The sequence below is a fragment of the Nilaparvata lugens genome, chromosome 3, assembly GCF_014356525.2.
Source record: "Nilaparvata lugens isolate BPH chromosome 3, ASM1435652v1, whole genome shotgun sequence".
Taxonomy (NCBI): Eukaryota; Metazoa; Arthropoda; class Insecta; order Hemiptera; family Delphacidae; genus Nilaparvata; species Nilaparvata lugens.
In genome coordinates this window covers 81,952,193-81,978,428 of record NC_052506.1, presented here as the reverse complement: position 1 = coordinate 81,978,428, position 26,236 = coordinate 81,952,193, and the positions used below count along the sequence as shown (strand labels likewise).

The window sequence follows — 26,236 nt, the reverse complement described above, 5'->3', positions numbered from 1 at the left end:
TCTGAACTACTGGACTGATTAACTTGAACTTTTGCATATAGATTCTTAATTTACCGAGGATGGTTAAAGGCCTATTTGAAATTCAAGATTCCAGTGAATCAAGTTTTCAGTTTGTCAAGTTTTTGATTGGACCTTGCGGAGCACGTGTTACCTTCTAGTCTATAATACGGATCGTCTACATCAATCAAACTCGGAAATAAGTGAACTTTTCGAGTGAAGCCCGTATGAATCAATGAAGACAACAGAGATTGCGCGAACCTCACACCTTCTTGCGCGAACCTTTTTCATCTACTTCTGACCGACTTACAGCTTTTAAATCACGTGTGCAGGAAGTTGATAGACTAGTTAGAGAGTAGAGAAAATCCAAGTTCTACAAATTTACTGCAGCCAAGGTAACAACAGAAAATATAATGGTCTGGGGTTAGGCATAATCCCTGTTCGTCATGGAAAACATCAATATAATTTTCTAGTTATAAATAATAGTTATGAAGATTATTCATCTTCATGAAGAAATTCATTTTCCAGTTATAAATAATAGTTATGAAGATCAGGTAACCCGTGCTCCGCAAGGGTCCATTTTGAAACTTGACAAACTGAAAACTTGACTGAGTAGAATACTGTAGAGTTTGAAGTTGGCATAGAACCATCCTCAGTTAATTAAGTAAAGAAACTGTATGCAAAATTTAAAGTTGAATTCAGTCCAGTAGTTTAGACGTGATGATGCGTCAAACATAATTTTCATATCCCGTATGTGTATAAGCCAGCTATTTCCTAAGCGAAATGGCACTCACTCACTGACTGACTGACTGACTGACTCACTCACTCACTCACTCACTCACTCGCATAACTAAAAATCTACCGGACCAAAAACGTTCAAATTTGGTAGGTATGTTCAGTTGGCCCTTTAGAGGCGCACTAAGAAATCTTTTGGCAATATTTTAACTCTAAGGGTTGTTTTTAAGGGTTTAAAGTTCGTTTTTTAGCATGTATATTCTTCTTCTCCCAATCTCTTAATTATAATTGAAATTTCCATATCATATGTTACTACAGAACTATAATCTAGATAGAGTACCTCTTCGAAACAGTTGTTAACTGGCAACTAAATTAATAATTTTGTCAGGTTGGCATTAAGTTGAGTTGACTTTGTTAGGTTGGCACCAAGTTGAAGATTTAAATGCATTTATCGCGGAAAAATTGATTGGGCACTGCTACTTCAATCCTGGGAATATTATATTACTAGCCGTCAGGCTCGCTTCGCTCGCCATATCCGTTTAGCCAGACATTTAGTCTGGACCCCCGACTGGATTGTTCTAACATATGATAAAAATGCTCAAATGAAAAATGCAGGCGAGCGAAGCGAGCCTGCTGATCTCATTCTTGGACGATCCAGACGGGGGTCCAGGGGGCGGAGCCCCCTGGCTAGACGGATATGGCGAGCGAAGCGAGCCTGACGGCTAGTAGTATAGATAAATTCTTGATACTAACATATCATAACTTGATACTAACATAATAAAGTGATATAACTCAAATCTTGTTCAGAAACCTTCCTCAACTTGATGTCAACCTGACAAAATTGGACTGGCTATTAATTTAGTTACCAATTTTAACCATCTGTTTCGAAGAGGTAGTCTCTCGAATTGTACCTAGAATTCGTATTCTAGGTACCTTGCTCTAGATTACAGTTCTATATGAACATAGTTATGAATTCATGTCCCATGATTTAAATTTCAACATTAATTCTGGAAAATCTAGAAGCAAAATTAAAATTCGGTCTTCGAGGTGCACGAGATATTTTTAGAATCTATGTGCAAAATTTGAATATCTAAATCATTCCCGTTTTTCCGGTATGCAATCCACAAGTTGACATGTTTTGATGCGAACAAACACAACCCTACTCTCTCTTATTATATGGATTTCACTCATTTTAGAGTTAGTTTATTCATGTTTTCCATCGATTATTAATTACATACTTATTTATTTATCTTGGTTGACTCACGTTTTTGAAGATGACACTTTTCTAAATTTACATTTATAGTTCATTGATAAGTTGTAAACTTGTATTTTTAAAAATTGGATACAAATCATCATAATCCAATAGAAGAGGATGGATATTTTTGAGCTACTGCTAAAAGTATCAAATTTGGTGGCTCTTTCATTTTTTATTCATCCTGTTGATGAAATTTCAAAAAACACATAACTCACATCAAAAGCTACTTGAAGGTTTGATCATGAATAATAGTGTTAAAAATGGATCTAATAGGATTTTTTTTTAGATATTTTCAAGTAAAATAATTAGATTTGGATAGTTAATTACTTATGTACTGTTGTAGGGCAACATAGTAGATGTGATTGGCTGCCAGCTTCATGAGGCCGTCTCCCAAGCAGAAGTGAGGGAATATGAGGAACACCTCCTTCAATACGTCATCAACTGCTCTCAAGTCCTAAAATTCAATTAAACAAATTAATTAATTGAAATCAAATTAACCGGTACTATATTGTTTGAGAGTGAATGTAAGAATCCACTTTTTTGGCAATTTCCATTTTGTAAATAATTGAAATCAAACTAACCGGTAAAATATTGTTTGGGAGAGAATGTCCCAAGGTGTTTGAAAATCCACTTTTTCCCCACAAATCCATTTTGGTAAATAATTGTAATCAAATTATTAAATCAGATTGACCACTACTATATTGTTAAGGAATGAATGTTTCAAGGTGGTTGAGAGTCCAATTTTTTGGCAAATAATTGAAATTAAATTAACCGGTACAATATTTTTTGGGCGTGAATGTTTCAAGGTGTTTGAGAATCCACTGTTTTCCACAAATCCATTTTGGTTAGAAGGTCTCCGCGACTGTTATGAAGAATACTTAATCTATATATAACTATGCAAATGAATAATAAACTTTATTCTGCCTTTTAAAAAAACAACAATTGATACAATAATTAAAACCAGTTTAAAATTTTTCTAAGAATACATTCTATAATAAAGTTGTAAGAAATGCACGATAAAGTAAATTATAATGATTAATTGCAGCCATCTTTAGAAAAATAATTGAAACTACTGTATAATTTATTGTAGATTATTTTGATACTTGGCAGACTATTTGTTACCTGGTCATATGGGGAGAATAAAGGGAAGCCATCTCAAGTACATATTTTTATCTGTCGCACAAGCAGAAACAAAGAGAAACAAAGAGAAGCTAACGTTAATATGAACAACAAATGAAATAAACAATCTTTCTTTCGATGACAAAGATTGTTCAAAGACAAAATACTGTTCATTAAACTTTTATTTAAAAACTCTAAAATCCTGATCAATATAAGATAGGCTAAATATATGATTCATAAATATGTCCCATATGACCAGGTGACACATTGTAGACACGATTAAACCTTAACCAATTTCAATGTTCATTCTAGTCGGCAAAATATTTATTTTCAAGCAAATTGTTTTTGTGGATAATGTAAGGGTTTCCTGAAGAATTCTTAATATTTGAAAATGTCAATAACTTTGAAACAATTCGCGATATCGATGTGCGGATTTCGCCGTTCATTTCACATGAGATTCTGTATCGAAATCATGTATCATATGACATCCTACCGATTTTAAAAAATGAAATTGGATTCAAGATGGCGGTTTCAATATGACGGACCAAAATTTTGAAGCGACAGAAAAGTAGTTCTTTTTTCATACAAATAGGATCCCCAATGAAACATATTGCCAAATTATCCTTATAACATAAATATTAAGCTGTTTCCAAGATTTTCACCAACTCTGTAGAGAAGGATAGCACTATCTGCTTTGTCGAATGATAGACAAAGGTAGCAACACCAGTGTTAATGAAATACTTCCATTATAACGTGGACTTGTACTCACTTCATCTTCAAATACATCGAGCACAAAAGTTGTGACAGTGGTAATGACGCCAATGAATATGTTAGCACAGGCCAAGCCCACAAACGCAAAACTCGGAACAGAGAACACGAAACTCGCCGGGTACATCAGCGGAATTATCGACCACCTACAAAAAAACACAAACAGCAAATAATTTAATAAATAATAACACAATAAATGGAATATCACAAATCACAAATCTAAATGAATATGAGCATAACAAAACACAAACATCAAATAATGGAATAATGATGACACAAAAATCGAATACTAATTAAAGATAGACCTTTAAGATAAATAAGCCTATAATAAGGATTTATGAATTTTAAATTTTAATCAAATTATACATTTTTATTATAAAATAACAGATTAAAAACACAAATTAATCAGTTATTTTATATCAAAAACTTTTCAAAAATGGGTACATTGATGTTATTTTATAAATAAAAATAAGTAGCCCTGAATACATACATTTTAAGACCATAATAAGGATATAACGTCCATTATTTTGACGTTTTTATAGTACTTTATTTGGGAAATACTTATTTTACTAGGGAAAACTATAGTTTATAACTATTCTATCAATGTTCTGTAAGTATATCTTCATTGAAAAGAAAAAAGGCCATTTTGTTCCGTGAATGTATTTTTTTACAAGAGAAATAATTATATATGTTGCATTAGTTATAAATGTTGTCTAGGTCTTAGATATAATTTATTTGTGTTTGATTTATTTATTTATGATGAGAGTTGTTCTATTATGTACAATTATTGTGTTTTGTGTTTCAATATCTTGTTTTTTCTATTATTGTATGACTATTGTCGATATGGTGCTCGTCACTATCCATGACATGTATAATAAATCAATAAACCAATTGCAATTTGTCCATTTGTTTTTCCCTTCTTAAAAAATAAATTTACTTCTTGACTTAATAAAATCCTCACTTATCACTGAAATGGTCGCTGGATTCACTGAATAATAATATCACGGTTGACGTCACGTCCGTACAATTCTACAGATTGACTTTATATAGACTTAGGGTACAAACACACTGAAAGCGGAGCGTGGCGTGGCGTTCTAGAGCGGAGCGTGGCGTGACGTGGTCAGAGCGTTCATGATACACAAAGGAAGCGTCTGAGCGTCAAGCGTCAAAGGCCTAGAAAATGGCGTTGTCCAAGTTTGCACGGACATTACTTTGTGAGAATAATTACTTGAAGTATTGGATATTAGCTACGACTCGTGTTCAGCACGGGGAAAAATATGAACCAAATTTCCCCCACAACATTTACTAGACGGTGAGAGAATTGATGAATTTTTAAATGTTCATAAAAATATGAATGGAATATGGATTAGAATAGCCGTATTTTTTATTTCAAGGTGCAATAGATGAGTTTTCTCTTTTGAATAATCAAATAATATACATTACAGGGGAATTTGGGCATTAAATATACTAGTGTACTAGATGGTGAGAAAATGTAGTAGAACAAGTGCATTATTATGTACAAGAGTAGACCACTAGTATGTACATTGGTAGGGCCCTCTCACTTTGACGCTTTGACGCTCCGCTTGTAGACGCTCCAAAAAAAACCAGCTTGTTTCAAATTTTGACGCCACGCTCCGCTCCGCGAGTAGACGCTTTCAGTGTGTTTTAGCTCATTACTTAACATGATTTTGTTCACAAAGCTCCTCCACGCCACGCAACGTCACGCTCCGCTCCACTTTCAGTGTGGTTGTACCCTTAGTGCCATGTAGGGATCGTGTTTATATTTCACAGCTGACAATACATCAGCTTATGAATTTCGGGGATGAGATATTTTGATTTTCCACAGAATCATTCGCTCACTTTTTACTATCCACAGACGACGAACCTACTGTCCTTGATAACGAACACACACACACTTTCTCAATACAGGAGAATTAACAACTATAGCCTACATTTTTACACCATAAATCCTATTTATTTAATTACAAACTAAAGTATTTATACCACTGACCCGTAGAAGGTGAGTAGAATAACAAAACCAGCCAAGTTTCTTGATGACACATAGTTTTGCTCGTTAAAAACCAGAAATATGAACACACACAGGCCGGCTGATAACAGGTAGCAACACTGTAATAAAACAAAAACATGGTTACAAAAGCACACAACAAACTGAAGATTACAATAATAAAATAATTTAACAAATTACAATTCGATAGGAGCGAATAAATGTTGCAAAAATAATTGATTAAAAATGTGTTGATAGATTTTTCCCATTATGATAAATTATTATGCACTGCGGATCAGTGCAGGAGTGTGTATTTTGCGTATGTTCAGTCGCTGCTTCAATATGGTGTGGTGGCGTGGGGCGGTGCATCGGCCGTTGTGCTTGAGCCTCTGGCTGTCACGCAAAGAGCCCTTATAAAAATTATTCTAAAGAGACCAGTCAGATACTCGTCAGACCAGCTCTTTTCCGATTTCCAGGTCCTGGATATCCGCCAGCTTTACTTGAAATCCATCCTCACATTTATAAAAACAAATAAAACCAATATCTTTACAAACTTACAACATGATTATCAAACCAGACACGGAATAAATTACTGATATAACTTTCCCAGATCAACCTTAACGTCACTGAACAGTAATCCCTTTCTACTTGCCCATTTGATTTATCGAAACCTCCCACAAACAATCATAGATGCAGAAGAACTTGGTGCTGCCGCCTACAAAAAGAGAGTAGGTTTTTGGCTCCGCTCAATCGGCCGGGTGGCCGCCGCGGCGCTGCTGGAGTCGCCATATACACGAAGCAGTTGGCACATGCTCAACCACAAACCTCACTAGTTTGTGATTTTGTATTCCAAGCCCTTCATGCCTCTCTTATTTATTTCAATGATTTATATTCTGCTTTTATATTGTACTTTCTATTTAAGGTTGTTAAATCGTCAGTTCAGATAGCTCACAAGGAGATGAAGTATTCTGAGTCGGGTACTTGTGCTGTGTAAATCATCATTCATACAGTTTGTATTTTATACATTACAGGAATTAACATATTTTTTTTTATTTATAGGTTAAGCTTGAATCAATATTAATTATTGACTGTTTTTTTGCACTTGTATTACCTGTATAGATTGTGTACTCTTTCCCCGCGCACGGATCAACAGTCCATGCGGGGAAATAATTATTCCATAATTATTATTCTGTTCTATATTGTACATTGTTTTTGTATTGGAATAAAGAAATTGGAATTGGAATTGGAATTATATTCAACTCGAAAGATGAGATGGAAACTGTATCTTCCATCTCATCTTTCGAGTTGACTATAATAATTCATCAAATGAGAATGTACGCGCTAATTCATAACGTACAGCATAACTGAACATTCGTATAAATTTTCATTTATTTGCTTTTCATTAAAAGAATTGGGAGAATTATGAAAGGAGTTGAGAGACTCAGTATTGACAAGGATCTAAAATTGATATCAGATCAGATTTACCGGAATAACTTAAATAATAGCTATATACTATAAAAGGCGGTGGTAACAGAAAATTTTTAATTCTGCTGTCCTATCACTTCCACTGACTATAACGTGAATTTCACTATACGATTTGTTTATATGTCTTTCGTACGGCATAGACATTTTTCTGTGCTATTTATCTGATTTTATAAACAAGAACGTATCCTTTCAAGCTATCATTCATACAATCTTTCTTTGTAAATTTAAAGGCGGATTCTCACATATCAGTGTCTGTGAAAGTGACTGGTACAGAGAGAGTATTATTCGCATAAGTTCGAATAAGACTTTTCATACACGCTCGGCCGGGATGAATGGGAATAGAGTCTTGTCATTAGAACTCATTGGGGTGATATTTTAACTGAACTCTGAAACTGATAAGTGGGAATCATCAAGCTTAATGCTATCAACTAACGATAATAATAGTTTAATAATAACTAGCAGGTAACCCATGCTTTGAACTGTGGAAATTCTATGTTGTAAAATGAAATCTCCTTTTGTCCATGAAACAAAAAAAATATTATTTTGTCAAAATTACGTATATAATCTTCATCACAGTTTAAAATGCTCTGAAACCTTTGATTAATGAGCCGCGCGAGCTACCAATAACTTGGAGTAAGCTCTGTTTGGTTGCCCTTTTATTGTTGCGTAAACGTAGAGGAAGATTTTACGTTTGGTCAGCAATTCTCAGGGATATTTCATATGAATCAATAATCGTTATTCTTGTCATCGAACAGAACTAAAGGACAGTTCAAAACAAGCAAAACTTAAATTAATAAATAATAATGACAATAGATAAAATATATTAAAGTTGAGAAAATAAATACAATAAAATATAATAAGAACTAAAAAATACAAAAAAAAAATCTATCCTGAATATAATTCAAAGAACAAAAGTACTGATAAAAATCGAGGTAGTCAGGCCAAGTTAACCAATAGTTTAAATATAACAATAATATAAACAGATCAAAGCAAAGGCAAATGAATTAGGCTTACATCATTTAGCCATTTGATTAAATTAATCAAATTGAGGATCTTCAATGAATGAATGATTATCTTAGTGTATATTTGCTTTTAGAGATATATAGATGATTTTATAAGGTATACTCATAGGTCCTAATGATTTTCATTGATGCATTTAACAAATTTAATAATTAACAATCCTCATATCTATGGTGATAATTTATAACCAATTATTCTATAAGGTAATATACTTAAATTGTTTTTGTAAAAAGAATTAAATGTGTACTGGATCCAATTTTAAGTATTTGCTCCAATTAAGTATTTACTTAGACAGTGACGTTGAAAAGATCTTCCAATCTCTCAGGGCTGAAGGAGAGGAGAAATTTTTTCAGGTTTCCTTTAATTAGCTGTATTCTATTGCAGTTATTGTATAAGTTTTTTATCGGAGAAGGTAGAAGATTGAAAAATTTAGGAGTCAGGAAAATAAAAGATTTTTTAAATAAAGTGCAGTTTGGTCTGACACCCCGGATAAAACCCTCATCAGCCTGCCTTGTATGATGAGGGTCAGTTACAGTATCACTATAATCTATTGACACGCCATCATTCATACTTATCAAATAGAATATAGAGAGCACCTTATATACATATAGATGTCTCACCGGGAGGATGCCAAGTCTATCGAAAAGCGGGAAAGAACTGTCACGAGGCCCCACTCCAGCAACTACCCTTATGAATGATTTTTGAAGCTTGATTATGGGTGACATAGTTGTGACGTAAGTACTGCCCCAGCAGCTCAAACCATAATTAATTCTAGCATGAGCAAAAGAGTAATAAACCTCTTTTAATGTGTTGATATTGCAAATACCCTTCAATTGATACATCGTCCTGAGGTAAAAATGTAAAGATTTTTTAAGACTTGAGATGTGGGCCTTCCACGTTAGATTATGGTCAAGGAGGAGACCCAAATATTTAATTGTGGTCTCACCACCAACTATTGGGCAATTGCAGCAATCATGGCTGCAGTTGCTGTCGTGAAGGCGAAGAGGAACAGCAAAACTCTGAGTACCAGTGAGACTAAACAGGATGTAGTTGGTCTTCTGGACATTTATGGATAGCTTATTGCAGGTGAACCATAGTGTCAATTTATTAAGGTCATGCTGAATATCCTCCCTAAGCCGATCCTGAGTGTTTGTGTAGGCCAATGCAGAGTCATCAGCAAAAGTAGTTAACTGACCTCTAAATTCACCCTTGAACAAGTCATTGACGTAGATGAGAAATAAAATGGGTCCAAGTACTGAGCCTTGCGGTACTCCGTGATGGATATATAACTGATCACTTGTATCATTCTTTATCTGAACCGCCTGTTTCCTACCCTGCACGAATGTTCTCATCCACTCCAAAGCTATTCCCCTGATGCCCGCCCTCCACAACTTATGGAACAATAGGCTATGGTTTACAGTGTCAAAAGCCTTGCTGACATCAATAAAGAGACCTGCTGCCCTGCAACCATGTCCTCTATTCAGGCCTGAATAGATAGTTTTTAGAAAATGCTGCAAGGCAAACTCTGTATTTAGGCCCTCCCTAAATCCAAACTGCTGATTTGAAAAGAAATTATTGGAATTCAGGAAATGCAATACCCTTTTCTTGATAAGCTTTTCAAAAATTTTAGATAAGGTGGGGAGAAGAGAGATTGGTCGATAGTTATTTTTGGAAAGCCTGTCACCTTTTTTGAATATTGGGATAACACTAGCAATTTTTAATCTATCAGGGAATTGACCTGATGTAATGGAAATGTTGAACAGATGCACTAACACATTGGAAAGATATGGAAGATTCTCTTTTAATATTCTGGCTGTAAGTATATCAGTCCCTGAGCTTTTATTTAATGACAGTTTATTTACAATTTTACACAGTTCTCTCTCATTGATGGGATTAATGAAAATACTTTTAAAACACCTTTCACCCCTGAACTCATTGGAGTATTGCCTGACCAAGTCAGGTGACATTTGAGGACAGGTCTGTGAGAGTATTTCAGGTATTTGGACAAAATGTTCGTTAAAAATACCTGCTATAGTTTTGCTATCAGTTATAATAGTGTCAGTTTACACATATGTATACATATATACATATACAAATATAATATAAAACAGTCAGATGCTCACGTTATGACTTAGGTATTCGTCAATTGTATAAAAAGCCTGTTTTTTGAACCATTGTGCTACTGTAGATATGAACTTTTTTTGTGGTAAATTTTTTATTGTAGTCGGTAATTTATTGAATAATAAGTATTGTTGATAATTATAACTTTTGAATGTTTTTTGCAGTCTGATGTATGGGGTAATTAGGTTATTCCTATTTCTAGTTCTATGTTCATGTTGGCTATGTCTTGTTAATAGAGTTAGGTTTTTTAACATGGACCAGGTTACAATAAATGTACATTGAAAGGAGAGTCATGATTCCAAGCTCGATAAAACTATTTTTACAGCTTTCAACACTCCTTAGACCAACAATACAGCGAATTGCGTTTTTTGCCAAATAAATGCCTTCTTCAAATGAAAACATTTTGTATAAATGCCTTCTTCAAATGAAAACGTTTTGTAAAGAGGCAATGCTTTGTATATAAAAGAAATATTTCTGTTTACTTTGATTTTAGAAAATCACTTCAGCAAAAAATATTTAGTTATGAAATTAATCGATATGATTTAAAGGAATGAGAGGTATGTTGTACCATTTACTTCGAATAATTTAGCCAGAAACACCTTAATCTACATTGTACCAAAAAAGTTTTAATGAAATTTCCGATAATTGTGCTGAGTTTGTTAATATGCGCCTATTGAAACGAAATTTAAAAAATTTGGTTGAAAATTACACTTTAGATGTGGCATAATGTAATTCATTACTAATGTATTGTATTGTTGTAATTCATTCCGTGCTATTTTTTGTATGTAGGTTCAGGTTAAATCTCAACTCTTTTGAGATTTTTGAGAGCTGAGCCAACAATTAATTAGTTAATATCATGATAATTTTAACTGTTAAGTAAATTCTTGTAAAAATAAAGTTGACTGATTATGTATATTTATATTTGAATTTACATGTTTCGTATATATATAGTACCTTGTCAAGCAGCCTCTTTTAGGTTCGCTTTAAGGTAGTTTATTTATTCAATATACGTTTTTCTATTCTATTCTATAGAATCACAAACTGGATGAATATGTTTCAATTACTATATCAAAATTAATTGATTAAAAGCAATGAGAAGAAGACTATATCCACCCTTTGTAAGTTCAGAATCTTCAGGTGAAATTGCAAGTTAATGAGTTCATAAGTGATAATGGCGTCAATCGTGTATTGTGTACCCCGTACATGAATTAGACAATTCCTTTCTTTATAAATCAGATGTCGTGTGGCCTGAGTGACTGGATTTATTATCGATAGGAAAATAATGGGAATAATGTTACCGACCATATCCCAGACGTACGCCTGCAACCAGTAGACGAGGCGGTTGACACCAGATGCCATCTGCAGATGCTTGCTGTTGGAGACCTTGTCCTCGATCAGGTAGACCAGGAACGAAGCGGGCACGAAGCTCAGAGCAAACAACACCGAAATGGCATGAAGCAGTGATTTTCCACTCTCCTTGCTATAAAAACAACACACATCACACAGATTAAGAAAAATAATTAACAAATTATGTGAATTGAAAGGATATTTTATTTTAAATTAGGTTTAGAATAGAAGAGAATATTTTATTTATTCAACACAGCAAAACAAAAACATAATGCAGTTGAACATCGTCACTAAAATCTAACATTAATACACATTATGAATCTACAAACTAATCAAATACTAAAATCTATATTAATACATATTTATGTGAATTAAATGTGAATGCAAACGAAATACATATCAATATAAAATATTTGAGTCAACACAATGTATCATCACATGATGAAACACATGATGAAACTCATTCATCACATGATGAAACACACACACACTACCTACAAAACTAATCAAGACATAAACTCTTCTACGCTGTAAATTGCCTTGGATATGAGAAGACCATTAAACCCCATTAGAACTCTTCAGAATTATACATTTATACTTCAGAATTTATGTATTAATACATCATAATTTATGTATTCCGACTGTAATGGACATATCCACTGATATTGATATGTGGGAATTCATATGTGGGCATACATATTATGCCTCCCCTATTGCATTATAATTAGAAAACTAGTAACAGCTTGTTCAGAACTCATCAGAATTATAAATGTATACTTCAGAATTTATGTATTAATACATAAGAATTTATGTATTAATACATAAGAATTTATGTATCCGACTGTAATGGACATATCCACTGATATTGATATGTGGGAATTCATATGTGGGCATACATATTATGCCTCCCCTATTGCATTATATTAGAAAACTAGTAAAAGCTTGTTCAGAACTCATCAGAATTATAAATGTATACTTCAGAATTTATGTATTAATACATAAGAATTTATGTATTAATACATAAGAATTTATGTATTCCGACTGTAATGGACATATTCACTGATATTGATATGTGGGAATTTATATGTGGGCATACATATTATGCCTCTCTCATTGCATTATAATTAGAAAACTAGTAACAGCTTGTTCAGAACTCATCAGAATTATACATCTATACTCCAGAATTTATGTATTAATACATCATAATTTATGTATTCCGACTGTAATGGACATATTCACTGATATTGATATGTGGGAATTCATATGTGGGCATACATATTATGCCTCCCCTATTGCATTATAGACTTTTTCCAACAAGAGATTTATTCAGGGAGTTCAAGGTTTTAACAGTTCGACAACTTTTCATAAAAAATTTGGTACTATATATTATAAAAAATAAACATTTATTTGAACCTCGAGAATCTCTTTTGGGCTTGCGCCCCGCGCGAGACATTTTCCAATTTGTCAGAATGGACTTGAATGTGTGTAGGAGACAGTTTTCTTATATTTCCAATAAATTAATAAACCACATTCCCTTAAATATTCTTGAAAAAACAAACATAAACCAAAGGCTTAGATCAGACATAGATAAATGGATAATAGCAAATAAAATCGAGGAAAAATTGTTTTAAATAACTAATTTTCGTCTACTCCATGGTAGCAGTTGACTTACCTACCTCTTACCGTTCTCTTCTTCTTCATTCTCCTTCTTCTTCGTCTTCTTCTTTCTTCTTGGCCTTTTCCGTCTTTTCTCCTTCCGTTCCTTTATTTTTAGTATCCTCTTTATTATTAAGTACTAGTTTTTATTCTGTATTTTTTCAAGAAATTTGTTTTGGATCATTTTTGTTGAATATTTTTGAAAAACATTTATATTGCAACTCACACCTGCGCACAGGTTTTCTTTGCAGGTGTAGATTCTTATATATATATATATTTTTTGTCTTGAAAGTGTTGTATATTTTTTTTTGAGAATCAATAAATTTGAATTTGAATTTTGAATTAGAAAACTAGTAACAGCTTGTTCAGAACTCATCAGAATTATACATCTATACTCCAGAATTTATGTATTAATACATCATAATTTATGTATTCCGACTGTAATGGACATATTCACTGATATTGATATGTGGGAATTTATATGTGGGCATACATATTATGCCTCCCCTATTGCATTATAATTAGAAAACTAGTAACAGCTCGTTCAGTAAGGGCCAGACCATATTAGGCATTTTTCAGGCGACAACCCAATCAGACAATCGGAGAGCTTCCTGCTCTGACAACTCTAAAAACGCTCAATAAGCTCTGGTCCTGAGAGATAAATGAGAATAAACGTTCTACTAGGAAATAAACGTGACAGCGAACAATAACAATTTCACTATTAGTGCATCTTTCCTCCTTATAAGCTTGCTAAAAGGAGAAAATGTAGAAATTAGGTGATCCAGAGTATGTTTGTATGAATAATGTAAGTTGGTGAGTGTACTGACATTAGTTCGATGTTCATCTGTTTTTCGGTGAAGTTCATGGGATGATTGATGGCTCTGATGCCATACTGGTGCGCCAGATGTGACTGGTTGGCGGGCAGATTACTGCGCAGAATCACGTTGTTGATGGCATTCATATAAGAAACGGAAGACGCCCAGCCCTTGTTGTTGAACCAAACCTGGAATTACAAATTCAAATGACTGTAGTTTATTGTGAAAACTAACCATACCTGTAATTCAAAATTCATAATACTGTAGTTTATTGTCTATAAAAATAGATTAATGTCAATCAACATCAAATCACATCAACCATCACAAAATAACAATAAAAAAATATCAATACAACGCAATACTTAAAATAAACAATTCTCCAACTCTTCACAATATCCTGTTGAATTTTGATCATGAAAAAACCAATCGAAGAAGGTTTTTTTGAAAAGAAAGCTTCTTTGATTGGTTCTCGTGAGATTAATCACGATTGAAAATTGACAGGCTTTTTTGCAAACAGCTCTTAATTATTATAATACAGATAGCCAACAGTACAGTATAATAGGATAACTATACCCTGTACAAAATTACTTTTGACTTGGGATGGGCATGCGCAGCAGAGAAGGCATAGAGCGTTAGGGATACAACGGCGGCGATGTTGTCGTTCTGAACCGGCCAGCGTTCTCTAATTTCTAGTGAGAATTCAAGTGCTCATGTTGAACTAACGAAGTTTCCTCTCTGTAAGCACTGACTCGACTGATTATAATAGACAAATTGGCAACTGCGCTTCCACCTATGTCTCAATCCATCATTGTAATTGGCTGATCTCCCTCCGTTTCTCTGCGCCGCATATTCAAACGTAATTTTGTACGGAGTATAGTTTAACTATTACCATAGATTATCACATACTCAACTGAAGATAAGAAGTTATCAAGCCAAAGATAAGAAGTTTGAGTGCCGGTTGCACAACAGCCGGTTAAATTTTAACCGTGATTAATTCCACGAGAACCAATCAGAGAAGCCGTCTTTTCAAAAACGCCATATGGGAAAAGAGAGTCTCGTCTTTCCGTCTTTCAAGCCGTCTTTTCAAACACGCCATCTCTGATTGGTTCTCGTAAAATTAATCACGGTTAAAATTTAACCGGCTGTTGTGCAACCGGCACTCAAACTTCTTATCTTTGGCAGGTATCATAGTCCGTACAAAATTACGTTTGACGGTTAAAATTTAACCGTATGTTGTGCAACCGGGCCTTAGACTGAGAAGAATGAGACAAGCAGCCGTGAACTACGTAATATTGTATACAAGACTGGGACTGGCTTTCAGAAAAGAATAAACAAGAGTTGAATAAAATAGAAATCGCCGGCCAGATAGCCGAGTTGACTATGGCGTTGCACCCTTTAATCTGCTAGTAATACATGGTCGCGGGTTCGAATCCCATCGATTAGGCATGGACATTTCATCATCTCATAACTTACCCTCGGACTTCCCATTACCCACGCACAAGCAAAAAGCTCATGCGGGCATCATCCGCAATTGAAAAAAGAGAAAGTCTTAATGGCGTGATAAAGTTTGAAAAATACTGGACCACGAAATAAAAAAATGAGCTGTTAGTGTGTAAAATATATTTTGGTAGTTCTGAGGACACACGTTTATGAAACACTCTTTGTACAAGAAAAAATAACAACTTGATTGGAATGAGTAAATGTTGTGTAATATTGTTGATACTCACCTTGACATTATTAGTTTTATAGTGAATGTCCACGTAGGGGTTCTGAGTCAAGTGATGAGCCATGGGTGAAATATTGGTTGACTTGAATTCTACTACAGGCACGGGTGACTCAAAACCTGACGAATAACCTCCCATTCTGCAAATGAATAGTAAAACAAATTGAATAGAAATTTAATAAAACGGAAATTTACAGACATTATTCTGATGCAGATGATATAAGAAACATCAATAAGATTATAATATAAATTAAGAAACAAAATAAAAATCTCTCCAAAGATGATAAGCAGAATATATTTTTATTGATTTATTAAACCAACCTCAAATCATATAATTATTATTGATTGAGTGCTTTATTTATGCAAATTACAATAGCAATGATTGGAAGAGAGCATCAGGCTTTTAAATATGATGATTGATTGATTGATTGAGTACTTTATTTATGTAGATTACAATATATATATATACTGGCTTATACATAAAATAAGAAACAAAATAAAAAATCTGGTGTGGCGCACTCACACAACTTTCCTTGCCGTTATGAAAATTGATCACCTATTACGAAAATTGACGCTAGTGTTCCCGCGCATCTCAAGTCTACTACTATTAAAAGATCCAAGCCAGCTGGTGACAGGACAATAACGCTGGAAACACACGAGGTCTGCTATCTCTTCATAGTGAATGATTGAATAGAATCAACAGTTGTCAACAGTTAGCAATTGAAATAATCACATTTTTTCAAATTTCGAGCTTATTTTCAATTTTAGGTGGAAATGTTATTGAACATTAATTTTAGAGATTCTCATGCTAAATCTTTTCCACTCGAAATTTTTTGTTTAAATTGTATCTGAAGCCTGATAATTGGGAATCTAAAATCAAACTTTGCATAGATGGGGCGGAGCTCCTGAAATTTTTACAGATATAGGACTTGTGGCAGTTCATAGAGCTTATCAATGACTTCTTTAGGTATGAATTTGATCAAAATCGTTGGAGCCGTTTTCGAGAAAATCGCGTAAAACCCTATTTTTGACAACATTTTCGCCATTTTAGCCGCCATCTTGAATCGCATTGGATCGAAATTGTTCGCCTCGGATACTTATAGTGTAAGGACCTTAAGTTCCAAATTTCAAGTCATTCCGTTAATTGGGAGATGAGATATCGTGTACACAGACGCACATACACTCATACACACACACACACACACACACACACACACACCACACACCACACACACCACACACCACACACACACACACACACACACACACACACACACCACACACACACACCACACACACACACACACACACACAACCACACACACACACACCACACCACACACACACACACACACACACACACACACACACACACACACACCACACACACACACACACACACACCACCACACACACACACACACACACACACCACACACACACACACATACAGACCAATACATTCATTCATTCTTAATTGAGACGCCGAGTAGTAAACATCGTTGTTTAGAGCTGCGGAACATAATAACAATTGTGTTGTGATTATTGCAAAAGTGAGTTATAGCTGATAGACTAGTGAATCCATCCGTTACGTTACGTATGAGATCACCGGTCAGGGCGCCATATGGATTAATTCCGGAATTCGAGGAAGTGGGAGAAGAGCAGGAGCAATCATCATCTTCAGGACAGGTCCAGGAGTCCCCTACAATGGAGAAACCAGCAGAGCAATCTACATCAAAGGTAATCAGCAATGAATTTTCAAAGGATTATGAACTTTTAAAGCAGATAAAGCACGAACTTAATCTATGGGCGGAAGCGGAATATGAAAAAAGAAAAGTTCTGAGGGCTGATTTCGACAGATTTATTTCAATGACTAATGAATTGTCGGAAACAATCGTCAAACTAGAAACAAGGTCAGTGACAATTTCACAGCTAGCGGCAGGGCTCGGAAACACTAATAAGGGTATTCAGGAGTCCCTTAAAAATATAAATAAGGCGGTAGACACTATGAAACAAAGTGAAAGTAGGCCTATGTTAAGCTATGCTGATATGGTGCAGTTGCCAGGAAAATTGAAGGACAATAAAGTTGCAGGGAACAATGTTAGGAAACTACAACCACAGGAGCATATAGTTATGTTGCAGCCAGTCAAACCAGTCCTGAACGAAGTGGAAAACAGTAGAATTATTAAAAATGTATTGCGGGAGAATATCAAAAACAAAGACGATATTAGAGTTAAAAAGACCGTGAATGTTAGAGGAGGTGGCCTCATGATTTTTCTGAATTCGGAAGAGGACAAGAAGAAAATCATTGAAAATGAGGCGTTGAAGACTGGAAATATGAAAAATTTGAAAATAGTTGAACCACAGAATAGGAAGCCACGTTTAATAATTTACGATGTCCCTAGTGATTTAAGCAAAGAGGAACTAGCCGAGAGTATTTTCAACAAAAACTTTGCTATCTCTGAACTAGGAAAAGAATCATTTTTAAACGGATGTAAGCCTCTCTACAAGGTTGGACCAAAGAACAAGGAAGTAGTTCATTGGATCATTGAATGTGAGCCCGAGATAAGAAGAATTCTAATAAATAGGAAACGAGTCTTTGTCGACATGACTTCTTGCAGGTTAAATGACTTTATTTCGGTTCAACGGTGCTTCAAGTGCCAGTGCTTTGGTCACGTTTCAAAGTATTGCAAAAAAGAAAGTGAAGTCTGCGGTCACTGTGCTGAAGATCATAGTACTAAAGATTGTCCAAATACCGCCAAGGAAGCAATATGTAGCAATTGTAAGAAGAACAAAAAGCCATCAAATCATAAAGTTCACGATCCACAATGTCCTAGCCACCAGAAATCATTGCAGCAATTGATTGAAAAGACTAATTATGGGATTGTTTAAAAATATATATTGTTCTCAAAAAATAATAAATCAGACTGGAAATATTGTGATGGATATTAATGAATTTTAGGTAATTTGAATTATACATATAGAGTTCAACAAAGATCAAAAAGTAGGACATCACTCGTATTTAATTTTGGAGGCTACACTGACCTGAATATTTCCTTCGCCAGCGTAAAAAACGGAAAAGTAAATATTTCCAAGGGCATTGCTACCGTAGTAAATAGGAAATGTATGAGCATTGATTACTTCAATAGTCTAACTACTATATTTTCACAAACAAAGCAAATTGATGCGTCGGTGAAATTCGACGAGACATTGAAAATACTCAATTTGTTTTTATTGACAGATAATAGTAACTTGCTTTCCAATCTAAAAATATTACTATCTATGATCGATGAATGGGCTTCAGATAAACAAGCTCTGACAGTTGGAATTGATTTTTTTGGAACCATGGCTGATGTATCTTGTATTGATCTCTTAAGTACTGTCTTGGCAACAAAACACATTAAATATGTGTTTTACTACAAGGGTATAAATAATCTTACATTTTTAAATATTCCAGAAGAGAAAAACAATGAGAAACCATGTCCAACGGGATACTTACCTGAAAAACCACCCAAACATGAATTTATAAATAGTATGCTGGAGCTCAGAAATCTTCTGTGTCAACATGATCAGATAAATTCTATTATTTACAATGAAATTCTGACTAACATTACAAAAAAAACTTATTGAGCTCTTATTCGTACCTAATAGAGATAAAGCGTAAAGAGATGAATATTTATGATAATAATCTAAGAACATTTCTATGGCCAACTAGGAAAAGTTATAGAATGGGCTTCTGCTTGGATAACGAAGGAACCTACGTGGAATTCAACGAGAGTAATAAAAGATTCTTAACAAAAGAAAAATACATTCTTGTTAGTAGAGATACACAACTCATGTTAAACGGTGAGCTGTATCAGAAAATATCATCAATTGACATTTCTGCTTCAAGTCTTCCTAATATTACGTGGATAGATGGTGTGCCAGGGTGTGGAAAGACGTTTGAAATACTGAACCAGCATAAACCAGGAATAGATTTAGTTCTCAGTCAAACAAGAGCAGGAATCAAAGACATCAGAGAGGCTGTCATTCATAAGTACGGTAAGGATTACTGTAGAAAGATAATAAGATCAGATTACAGAACCGTCTCATCTTTCATTATAAATGGAGTGGGCAAGAAATATCATCGTGTCTTTATAGATGAGGCTGTACTGATGCATGCTGGCTACATTGGTTTCATTGCGAAATTATCAGGATGCTCCGAAGTTTTCCTACTTGGTGATTCTAAACAGATTCCTTACATCGAAAGGAGTGGACTGAAAGTTAGATGGTCTCATCCTTCAGTTTTTTGTGAGCCCACACGGAAAGTGACTTTAACTAGAAGATGTCCGATCGATGTATGCTGCGCACTATCCAAATTCTATGGTAAAATTGAAACAACTAGTGGAACTCTTCGCTCAATTAGGAAGACCATCTTTAACGGCGGTCTTCCACAGCTTGATCCAGAAACACTTGTATTAACATACACGCAGAATGAGAAAAAAATTATTCAAGAGTTACTAGGTGACAGGATTGATAAAACAATAAAAATTCACACGATACACGAAGCACAAGGTCTTACTTATAGAAATGTTATTCTAGTGAGGACAAATTCAAAGGATCTAGAGATCTATAACAGTGAAAGTCATGTGATTGTAGCACTCAGTAGGCACACTCATAGTTTCAACTATCTAACAACAGCGGAGAATGATCTCATATCATTGCTTATAAAAAACACATTAAGCTTTGATGATAAATATATAATGAGATGGCAGAGGAAAATAGAGGAGAACAAGCATGGAGGGGTGCGTATGAATAAGCATGATGATGAGTAATAATAACGTGCTGGATGTGGCAAATGAACTTGATTCCGTGGATGAGATAGAGGACAGTGTGATTGAGGATAAACAACAACTCCACGTTGCTCTTCAACACTCTAATATAACTGTATTTTCTCTCAATATCAGAAGTATTAGGAAGAACTTCGATGACCTGATGATTCAACTACAGGATATGTCCCATGATTTCGATATAATAATACTAACAGAATGCTGGATCAAAAGAGATTATACACAGAAGCAACTGAAGGACTACAATATTTTTCACTCTTTGAATAATCGTACTCAAAATGATGGAGTAATTGTATATGCAAAGGAAAATCTCAATGTACAATCGGTAGAACTAAATATCAGACAGGCCAACGTTCTTCATCTACGACTTCAAACATCAAAGGAGAGATATAATATATTAGCAGTGTACAGATCACCTTCCTACGCCAGCATAACAGAGTTTTTAGAGGACTTTGAAACAGTGCTTGGTAGACTGAGAGGTCAACTTATTATTTGCGCAGGAGACTTCAACATTAATACGCTACAGCCACATCAGCATTATCAACTTGATGATTATTACGACTTATTGAGTGAACACGGTTTGAAGAACTGCATTAAAAAGGCTACCAGAGTAACAGCGGGAACGTCTTCTTGTTTGGATCATATATTGACCAACTGTAAAAGTAAAATCCATCCAATCGTGTATCACTCGAGTATCACAGACCACTTCATTACAATTCTTGGACTGGAAGAACATCAGTTAGACAGAACAAATGGGGATGAACAGAGCTCAACTAACTGTCAACTCTCAACTAACTGTAAATCTGTCAACTTGAACGGCTTGAGGAGAGGACTGCGAGTGGAACAATGGACGGAGGTTTTTGAGTCAAATAACACAGACTCAGCTTACGAAAAGTTCCTAGAAATTCTACAAAAACATATGGAGAGCAATACACATCATTACAGACAAAAGAAGAGGATCAAGAGCATAAAACCATGGATAACACGAGGACTTATCTCAGCTATAAGAACAAGGGATTCTCTAAATAGAAGAAGGAAGCTGGACCCAGAGAACGGAGAACTCGCTAACTACTACCGAAGATACAGAAATACACTGACGTCACTCATCCAAACTACAAAAGAAAATTATTTCAAGATGCAACTAAATGAAGCAAACAATGATGTAAGGAAGACATGGAAAATAATCAAGGATGCTACAGATTCAGATCAGAAAAAGGATATACAACTGAATGCTTTGAAAATTAATGGTGACATAGTCACACTGAAAGATAATCCTAGAGAACTATTGAATCATGTAAATGATTTCTTTGTTAATATTGGAGAGAGTATGGCTAACAAAATATCTGAGAGTCTGAATAAAAATATTAACGAAATTATAGCAGATAATGTACCAGAATTGCATGTACAGAGTAATATGTTTCTTTTCCCCATAGTTGAAAAGGAAATAATAAACACAATTGATTCTTTACACATCAATAGTGCACCAGGCCTAGATGGATTAGATAACAGGACCTTGAAAGGAATAAAAGATTTAATTTCTAAGCCTTTAACTCATATTTTTAATCTGAGCTTGTTATATGGTACTTTTCCAAGAGCAATGAAGCAAATCTGTGTCAGACCTATACATAAAGCAGGCGATAAACTAATTATTAGTAATTATAGACCTATTTCACTGATTAGCAATGTATCAAAAATTTTAGAAAAACTAGTTAAATCAAGATTAATAAGCTTTTTAGAAATTAATAATATACTTTCTCCTAACCAATTTGGCTTCCGCAAAGGTATAAGTACAGAATTAGCTGTACTAGAATTATCAAAATTTGTAACTAGCAATTTAGAGGAAAAGAATAAATGTCTAGCAGTGTTTTTAGATTTAGCAAAGGCCTTCGACTCTGTTTCCCATGACTTATTAATAAAAAAGCTTGAGGCAATAGGTATAAGAGGAGTGCCACTTGAATGGTTCAGATCCTACCTCAGCAATCGACAGCAAAAAACAAAGGTTGAGAACCATATGAGTGCAGAGGGTTCCATGAAGTTTGGAATACCTCAAGGAACAGTTTTAGGACCAATTTTGTATTCGATCTTTGCAAATGAGTTGTGCTCCATTCAAATTCAAGGTAGAGTTATAGCCTTTGCTGACGATACAGCACTCCTTTTTCAAGGAAAAAACTGGGAAGAAGTGTTCCAAACAGCAGAGATAGAACTCACAAAAATCACTAGTTGGTTAAGAAATAACTTATTGTCATTGAATTCAGAAAAAACAAAATTTTTAGCTTTTTCTTTAACAAATAGCACAAAACCACACATGACAACAATGAAGCTCCATAATTGTGATAGAAATTGTAACAATAATTGTAATTGCCCACTAATAGAACGCTCTGACAATATAAAGTATTTAGGAATAATAGTAGATGATTCATTGAAATGGAACAAACACATAACATATACAACTGCCAAAATAAGGAAGCTTATATACAAATTCTATCAATTAAGGCGTATCATAGACAAAGAAATGTTAAAAACTGTATACTTAACATTAGTTGAATCTCTTTTAAGGTACGGTCTGTTAGTTTGGGGTGCAGCTAACTTCAGTTTTATAGATCCATTATTTAAAACTCAAAAACGCATTTTGAAAATAATGGGAAACAGGGAAATCCAGTTTTCAACTGTAGAATTATTTATAGAAAATAGAGTACTCAGCGTTAGGCAATTGTATATATTGTTGTTATTAGGGTATATGAAAAAACATCAAAATAGGAACCATATCATAAATCATAGCCATAATACTAGAATAAGAGAACGTTACAATCAAGAAGTACCAAGAATGAATACAGCGTTTGGGCAAAGATCACTAGGATATTTAGGGCCTACAATATCTAATAGAATACCATTAGAAATCAAAGGAGAGGAAAATTTCAATAGGTTCAAAAGAAAAATTAGACATTGGTTATTCAGCATTGGGATACAAAGTAGTGAGGAACTAATAGTAAGTAGGATTTAGATTTAAGCAATATTCTTTTTTAAATAAGGTAATTTATAAGTAGAAAATAGTACCTCGGTTTAGTATCTTTGTACTAGGTGATGCTTAGGGTAATAGATATAGTTTTAGATTTTTGGAATTTTTGTATTATCTGTTGTAGCATAAATTAATATTAATTTGATGATAACCTCGACACATATATTATATAGTGAGGTATCATTTTTGTAAACACTGAATATTGTTATATTATTGAAAATATATGAAAAAAATATGTAATGTATGAATTTATACCCAAAAACCACTTTTTTGGACTCAGGGGACCTTGAAACGTATAGAAATTTACAAATTGAGGTACCTTAATTTTTTTCGGAAAGCAATACTTTCCTTACCTATGGTAATAGGGCAAGGAAAGTAAAATCTCTCCAAAGATGATAATCAGAATATATTTTTATTGATTTATTAAACCAATCACAAATCATATAATTATTATTGATTGAGTGCTTTATTAATGCAGATTACAATAGCAATGATTGGAAGAGAGCAACAGGCTTTTAAATATGATGATTGATTGATTGAATACTTTATTTATGTAGATTACAATATATACTGGCTTATACACAATAATTTACAATACAGCAAAATTATAGATGAATTTACATAATATAGACTAAGAAAATTATTATTGAACTACTGTATATGATATAAAAAATCAATTTGGAATAACTATAGATAATATTTTTTGCATCTATATAAATTTGCGGAGCTTTGGGCATATCAATGTTCAAAAATATTCAAAATATCCTTCCCATCAACTCTCTACCAGAATGACAGGGTCATTAAACAGCGTCTTAAACTTAATGGAGCGGCGAAGGTGGAGGGTAACGGAGAAGGTAGCCGAATATTGAAAAGTAATGCATGTGTATTCAAATGTGTCAGAGCATAGAGGAGCGGCGAAGGTAGGGTAGAAGGTAGAAGGAAGCTGATACATTTCTAGATAAATGAATTATTTTCAAAGCTCTCAGCAACCTTCTCCGCTACCCTCTACCTTCGCCGCTCCACTATGCTCTAGCACAGCAGCCCAAAACAGCTCTTCTCCAAAATATTTGGAAAAATATCAACATATTGGGAGACTTCAATGTTGTTTTCCATCATGAACTGCTTATTATTAAATCACTTTTTGCTATTAGAAAAAACGACTAGCAGTCAGATATTACATATCTGTGGTTTATATCAGACTTGAATAGTCCTCTTCCATAACTTTCAGGCTCCTTCAATTTGCCAAAAATATTACATATCTGACTGCTAGTCGTTTTTTCTAATAGCAAATAGTGATATTGGGAGACATACAGGAAATGGATGTTCGATTTGAGAACTCAACTGGAAAGAAAGAAGCTTTAGTTCGCCAAAATACAAAATCACTAAGCGTAAGATTATTTTTAACTAATTTGAAGATAAAAAATATGATAAAATAAAGCATTACCTCGTTTTCTGATACTGCTTCCAAGTTTTCAGAATCCAATCCGATATATTGCTTCCAGTCAGGTTGAACATAACGTCATGGGATGATAACTGTAATAGAATAAACAATTGGTTTTTGAGAAACTAATTCAATTTAATAAAAAGAATAAAGTATAACTAGAAACAAATACAAAGTAGGCTATATGTAATACATATAATACAAAGTACGGTTTTGCATTTCATCTGAAAAATGTTCATTTATTTATTTTATTATTTTATTTTATTTTATTTATTTTATTTATTTTATTTATTTTATCTATTTTATCTATTTTATCTATTTTATCTATTTTATCTATTTTATCTATTTTATCTATTTTATCTATTTTATCTATTTTATCTATTTTATCTATTTTATCTATTTTATCTATTTATTTTATTTTTTTATTTTATTTATTTTTTTATTTTATTTATTTTTTTATTTTATTTATTTTATTATTTTATTTATTTTATTTATTTTATTTATTATTTTATTTATTTTATTTATTTTATTTATTTTATTTATTTTATTTATTTTATTTATTTTATTTATTTTATTTATTTTATTTATTTTATTTATTTTATTTATTTTATTTATTTAATCATTCAGAAATACTAAACTTAAAGAAATTTATTTATGTATTATTTATTCCATTCCACAGGAGAGAATCAACAGGATAAACCCAAAACTGCTTCTCTCCTTAATATTGATAAAAATAGTCCAAATGAGGTTATGTAAATACTTTTATAAAAATCACAGTCCAAATACACATTATACTATGTTGTATATGTATAGTATCATGTGAGTTATCAATCCGTTTTTTCATTGCGGAAGATGCCAACATAAGCATATTTCAAGTGCATAGGCAATGGAATGAGATGATAGA

At 33.6% G+C, this 26,236-nt stretch overlaps 1 protein-coding gene across 3 annotated transcripts in view; it reads right to left on the bottom strand.

Annotated features, from left to right (window-relative positions):
* Positions 1-26,236, bottom strand: part of LOC111044570 (ATP-binding cassette sub-family A member 2) — a 149,398-nt gene that overhangs the window by 39,533 nt on the left and 83,629 nt on the right. For all 3 annotated transcript variants that reach the window (XM_039424783.1, XM_039424785.1, XM_039424784.1), the window contains 7 exons: positions 25,336-25,424; positions 16,051-16,186; positions 14,336-14,511; positions 11,808-11,985; positions 5,886-6,001; positions 3,876-4,020; positions 2,315-2,441 (listed from right to left, as the gene is read on the bottom strand). In XM_039424783.1, the coding sequence (XP_039280717.1) occupies positions 2,315-2,441; positions 3,876-4,020; positions 5,886-6,001; positions 11,808-11,985; positions 14,336-14,511; positions 16,051-16,186; positions 25,336-25,424 (967 nt within the window). The remainder of the gene's footprint in view (positions 1-2,314; positions 2,442-3,875; positions 4,021-5,885; positions 6,002-11,807; positions 11,986-14,335; positions 14,512-16,050; positions 16,187-25,335; positions 25,425-26,236) is intronic.